General features: G+C 41.7%; 1 protein-coding gene across 1 annotated transcript; it reads left to right on the forward strand.

Moving 5' to 3' along the window:
• The first annotated feature begins 909 nt into the window (after nucleotides 1–909).
• On the forward strand, nucleotides 910–5744 carry MKRN3 (makorin ring finger protein 3). The gene has a single exon (XM_058736849.1). It carries the CDS (start codon nucleotides 1049–1051, stop codon nucleotides 2531–2533), a length of 1485 nt encoding a protein of 494 aa, XP_058592832.1. The 5' UTR covers nucleotides 910–1048; the 3' UTR covers nucleotides 2534–5744.
• Nucleotides 5745–6072: the final 328 nt, after the last annotated feature.

Genomic DNA, 6072 nt, shown 5'->3' on the forward strand with positions numbered 1-6072 from the left:
ATTTGCAAGGGGACAAAGAGCTCACAGAGGAAATTAAAAAGCACCACTTGTGAGCAGAATGATAGAGAATGAATACATTATGAAAGGCTGGCCTGCCACAATACCATACAAACCTCAGTGAAAGAAAGGGAGACAAAGGACCACCATGAGTTAAACCAGCAAGAGAAAATAAAAGCCAGGGTCACACAGAGGACAGTGGCTTATTATGCCTGCATCAGGATCGTACGGATTCAGCAGCTTCTGCACAGTGGGAAGGGAGAATTGGAAATCACAATAAACTAAGACATCTGAAAGGCACTAAAGTGGTCTCGCCTCCAAAGCACTCTCTGCTAATGGCTTGCTGACAAAGAGCATTTCCACCGTAAGCTTGTAAGAATTTCCAGAAAATAAAGACCAGAAATCTTGTCGCATCTACAAAAAGCATCTCACAGTGACAGTCGTAAGACTTAATGCGCTCGCGCGCGCGCGCGCGCGCGCACACGCACACACACACACAGTCCCACGTAGACGTAAAATGAAATGAACAAAAAAGAATTTATAATTTATATGGGAGAGTGGGGGGGGGAGGATTATGATTTTTAAAACAGACATATGTGAAAAAACAATCAAATACAAGGTGTCTGAATGAACACTGGAAGAAATTAAATAAAAACCTCAAAGAGTTGTGATTACGTCCTCCAGAGCAGCCTGCCAGCAAGAAGCGTTGGGATCCGCCAGCTGGCATGCAGACTAGCGGGGGCAGAGGCCGGGGAAGGGGCGGGGCAGCCCCGGCAGCGAGAACAAAGGAAGATCCGCAATCACCGTGCACGCTGCACAGACCGTACGGAATGAATAGAGGATTGACGTTGCCACCACAGGAAGTGTCCGCCGCGCCTGCTCAGAGAAGCCAGTAGGAACCACAGTCACAGGAAGAGAGCAGGGGAAAAGGAAAAGAGATGCACACTTCCCCGAAACAAGGTCCCGGTGCCGGCTGGTACCCTCCGGGCCTCTAGCCCAAAGGAAGGCACACAGGGGAAGTTCCGGTACCTTTTGGGGGGAAGAGGCTGCCATGGAAGAGCCTGCAGCTCCCACTGAAGCCTCTGAGGCACCTGGGGCATCTACGGGTGCCGAGGCAGCAAGGGAGGGTGCACCTGGGCCTAGTCTCCGCACACGCCCGGTCTTCCGGCAATTTGCGGCTACAGGTCCGGCCCCCCTTCGCGCGTCACGTCTGAGGCCTGCCCAGGCTGCAGGGGGCGGGGCTGGGCCCAGTCGCATGCAGGGCCGGAGTGGTGGCAGCTGGACGAAGCAAGTCATCTGCAGGTATTATCTGCATGGGCTTTGCAAGGAGGGGGAGAATTGTCGCTACTCACATGACCTCTCAGGCCAGCAGTTGGCCAGGGAGGGCCATGGTTCACTGCCTCAGGCCTCTGCAGACCAAGGCCCTAGCACGGCTGCGCATACTGAGACCCTGCCTCAGGAAGTGGCGAAAGCCCCCTCTGCTGCGCCTTCATGCTCCTTGCCTGTGATTGGCTTGGCTGCTGAAAGGGGTTTCTTTGAAGCTGAGAGAGACAATGCAGGCCTTGAAGCTGCAGGAGGAGCCAGTGTAGAAGGCTGGGAGAATGCTATTGAATTTGTACCCGGGCAACCCTATAGGGGCCGCATGGTCCCTTTTGTTCCCAGGGCTCCTTTACAGAGCCCAGTGACTGAGAGGGAACAGATTGCAGTGGGCAGGGGTCAGCAGCTTTGCCGTGATGCTGCCATGGGGCAGTGCTTTCGTGGGGAGAGTTGTATGTATATCCATGGAGAGATATGCGATATGTGTGGGCTTCAGGTCTTGCACCCTGTGGATGCTGTGCAGAGGGCAGACCATACAAAGGCTTGCATTGAAGCACACGAGAAGGATATGGAACTCTCATTTGCAGTGCAGCGAAGTATGGACAAGGTGTGTGGCATCTGCATGGAGGTTGTCTATGAGAAAGTCAACCCTAGTGACTGCCGCTTTGGCATCCTCTCCAACTGCAACCACACCTACTGTCTTAAGTGTATCCGCAGGTGGAGGACTGACAAACAGTTTGGCAACAGGATCGTCAAGTCCTGTCCACAGTGCAGGGTTACCTCCAACTTTGTCATTCCCAGTGAGTTCTGGGTGGAGGAGGAGGAAGAGAAACAGAAACTTATTCAGCAGTACAAGGAGGCAATGAGCAACAAGACTTGCAGGTATTTTGCTGAAGGCAGGGGTTACTGCCCATTTGGAGAGAACTGTTTTTACAAGCATGCAACCCCTGAGGGCCCAGGAGAGGATCCTCAGAGGCAGGGTGCTGAGGCATCCGGTGCTCACTGCAGTCAACTTTTGGAGCCTACTCAGGTGGGAGAGGGCGAGATGCCCTTTAAAAGCAGTAAAAAAAAGCTTGTCATGCTTCGGCTGGCCAATCTGTTGTTTAAGTGTTTTCTTTCACTGGGAAAGAGTGCGTTTTTTGTTGTTTTTTTTTTCTCAGAGGACCAGTGGGACTTACTTCATTATAAGCTGGAAAAATATTCCAGTTTGAATCTGTAGCATTATGCTGTGGCATGTGGTCTAGTGTGCTAAGGCTCTGTCTGTCATATGCTATTGCTTGTTTGTTGTTTATAGACACATCTATCATTTACAGGGGCTATGGAAGCCATTTTTACAAAGCATTCATCTCTGTTTTCTTGTCCATCCTCATTTCAGGGTTATGCTGTTTTACTGTGGTAAACTGTAACAAAGTCCTTAAAGTTATTGTTCGATGAAATGAATATTACTGTAGTTTATGGTTTATTTTGTCATCTCTGTTTTCAACAGGATTGATTCAGTTCTAGTCTAGTGTTTACAGAATTTCCACACTCATTTTGAAGTCCCTCAAGAATAAATGTGACAGGGTGAAGGGAGAAGTCTTAACTGAACAAGGAGCTTTTTGCTACTACAGCCTTAAGAAATGGACCCTCGCAGGGCCTTTGTGGTACAACTGCTCATCTTTGTTGTTTACATGTCCGTTCTTTCCCTCATTCCTCTTCAAGTGCACTCTTTAACATGTGGTTACCTTGTGGTTTTGTGTTTTACTTGACCAGAACCAAGTGCGTATGTTTACATGTTTTTATCCTGTAAAGCTTGATGTGAAATTACTTACATTTCAAAGTATATATTTAAGAATTATATATTTGCATATAAATGTGTGTAAAAGTTATATCTTTCAAGATATATATAAAACATATACACTATCATATATCTGGAAGAGCTAGAAGCTGAAAATGGAAGGCTAATAGTATTTGCTGTTGTGAGTGTGAAGTGTGTAAATGATCTTTCTGTCCTTTTCACAGGCTTCAGTGATTAGTATCTAATGAAAACAGATATTCAAGTGGCTGTGGTCAAATATAGCAGACACAGATAAAGGACTTACAAATTAGGACATTGGTAATTCCTTTGGTGGCATCGATAGCTCACTCTCCTATTATAAATACACAAATGTGTGTTCCCATGCAATTTAGCACAATCACATTCCTTATAACAGCACAATTAGCCTTGAACTCAGATATACAGTTCTTTGTATTAATATTTTGTATTATCTCTTGACATTAAAAAAGGGGCTTTTGACAAAAGTTTTCAACATACAAATGACAAAATTATGAAAGAGAAAATAGAATATAAAAATATTGGAACCAGTCGGAATATAAGAGTGAAAAGATTAAAAAAAAAGTGAAATGTATAAAGGAACAAAAACTAAACACAATAGTAATAAGGAGATAGTATAGCACAATTACACTATCAGATTAAATGAAAATGGTTTAAAAACTGAAACTCAAAGATTATCAGACATGATTAAAATAAAAATGAAGCTATATGCTGTTTAAAATACGCATCTACAGTATAAGAATACAGAAACATTAAAAGTAATAGAATAAAAAGCTAAATAACAATGCTGTGGCTTTTGTAATAGATATAGTTGATATTAAGGATAAACACATTGCTGGAGATAAATATGGTTGGTATATAAACATAATTTACATGGAAGATAAAACTATTCCAATTTTGTATTCATTTAATAATATGTCATCTGGTAATCAAATAAATAATTGATAAGGAGAAAAATAGAAAATTTAAATGGGCAATTTTCATACATCTTTTCAGTAACTGAACAAGCAAATAAAGAATATCAATTGAATAGCGCAATTTTAATAATTTATCCAGTGTAAAATGTGTAAAATGCTGTATGCATCAACTGCAGAATTGTTATCTTGGCTAACATGTGGAAATATACCAGATGCATGAGTTCTAGGAGATTCAGACTGCCCTGACTATTCAGCAAAGACAGGGTCCATTTGCAGTTTGTGACATGTGCTAAGCACTCTCCAAAGCACTAATTTAACTCCTAGACCAACTTTATGAGGTACTTGTGCTCTATTTTTTCTCATAATCCTAATGAGGTATAAATGAGGTTATATTACTTGCCCATATAACTATGACATATTGGAACTGCAAATGGAACTCTGTATTTCTACAACACAGTCACCATGCTGCCTCTTTCCTCACCTACATGGTCAGGACCAGCTGAATATTGCTAATGGAAACACACATGCAATCTTTTAGTATGAATGGTTCAGCCAGGTGGGAAAGAGACGGACATAAATAAATTCCTAGAGAATGTGGGGCTGTGGAGCTTTATCTGTTGGCTTGTGGACTTGGTATTTCTTAGTCCCTTACTCATAACATGCTTTAGCCTCCTATATTTTTACACTGCCTGTTCCTTCTTACATAATTCCTAGTTTTATTGGTAAGTATATTTTTGTCATATTTCTTCCATATTGATTCCTTTTATCCAAAGAATTCACCAATCAAGAGGCTGTAGAAGCCTCACTCTTACTGTCATGCAGCGTGAGTGATTCAAAACAAAATTCAAATATGCTGGTTCCCCTGAGGCCACCCCAGTACTGCAGAGGAAAGAGGGCTCAGATGACCAAACAACCAAAGAAAAGGACCACATGGGTCACTCACAAAAACTGTACTGAGATCAAAGTCTCAAAAAAAAATGAGCTTTGAATAGTGGCTAAGCTGCTCTCAAGGAGAGATTTTTAAGTTGAGCCTGGAAAGCTTTGAAAACTTTGTCCTAGTATACACTACCTAATGTTGTGAAATAGCATGTTTTTATTCAAATAGCATCTTGAACGATCATAATAAAGTTAAGGAGATACAGTGGAATAAGAATTATCAGAAGATAAAATGATTTTGGTGACAAAGAATACTTACAATCTTGACTGCTTCTTATCAGCCATGCAATCTGGAGAAAGTCACTTAAATTTTCTATACCTCAACTTTTTTATATGAGAAATGGGTACAGCACCATCTATTTTACAGGGTTGTTATGATGACCAAATGTAATCTGGACAAAGAACTTGAAACAGCTGGGATTTTTAAAGTGACATGTGTAAAAAATAGGACTTATGTGTGTTTGTGTACTTGAGAAGAGCTTGCACAAGAATTAATACTCCATGAAGTTTTTCTCTTTGAAATCTTTGGAACTTGTGTTAAAGTAACATTATTAGTTTAAGATTTTGTGTAGCATGGAGGCACATTACCTTTATAGTCATAATTTCAAAAAGATGGAGTAATTTTTTCAACCAAAGTCATTCAGTTAAAACTAAAAATGTGCTATTTAATTTCTGATATATAGTAAACAACAACAAAAACATGTATTATTTGTGATGGATGTCTAAATAAGAAAATAAAAAATAAAATGATGTTTAAAAAAGGATTTCCTGTTCCCTCCTCAGCTCATTTAGAGGTCAAATAAAGGGATGTCACTGCCACCATAGCTATACAAAGTATTCCAAGGACTTGTTCATGAAGACAGCTGGGCCACCCCTGTTTCAGTCAGAAACAAAGGAGCCCTTGCCACACAAAAGTTTGTTCTGTGAGTGATTCAGAGTTGTGCTGGCCCCTCCTCCACTTGGATTCATGGACTCAACCCAGGAGTCCAGACAGACGGTATCACTTTACACAAAAAAGGCCTGCGCAAAACGAGTCTGATTTGCTTGTTTCACATGACTAAATTTGGTAGATGTGCAGACTTAAAATATGCT

This window comes from Neofelis nebulosa, chromosome 7, assembly GCF_028018385.1.
Source record: "Neofelis nebulosa isolate mNeoNeb1 chromosome 7, mNeoNeb1.pri, whole genome shotgun sequence".
NCBI lineage: Eukaryota > Metazoa > Chordata > Mammalia > Carnivora > Felidae > Neofelis > Neofelis nebulosa.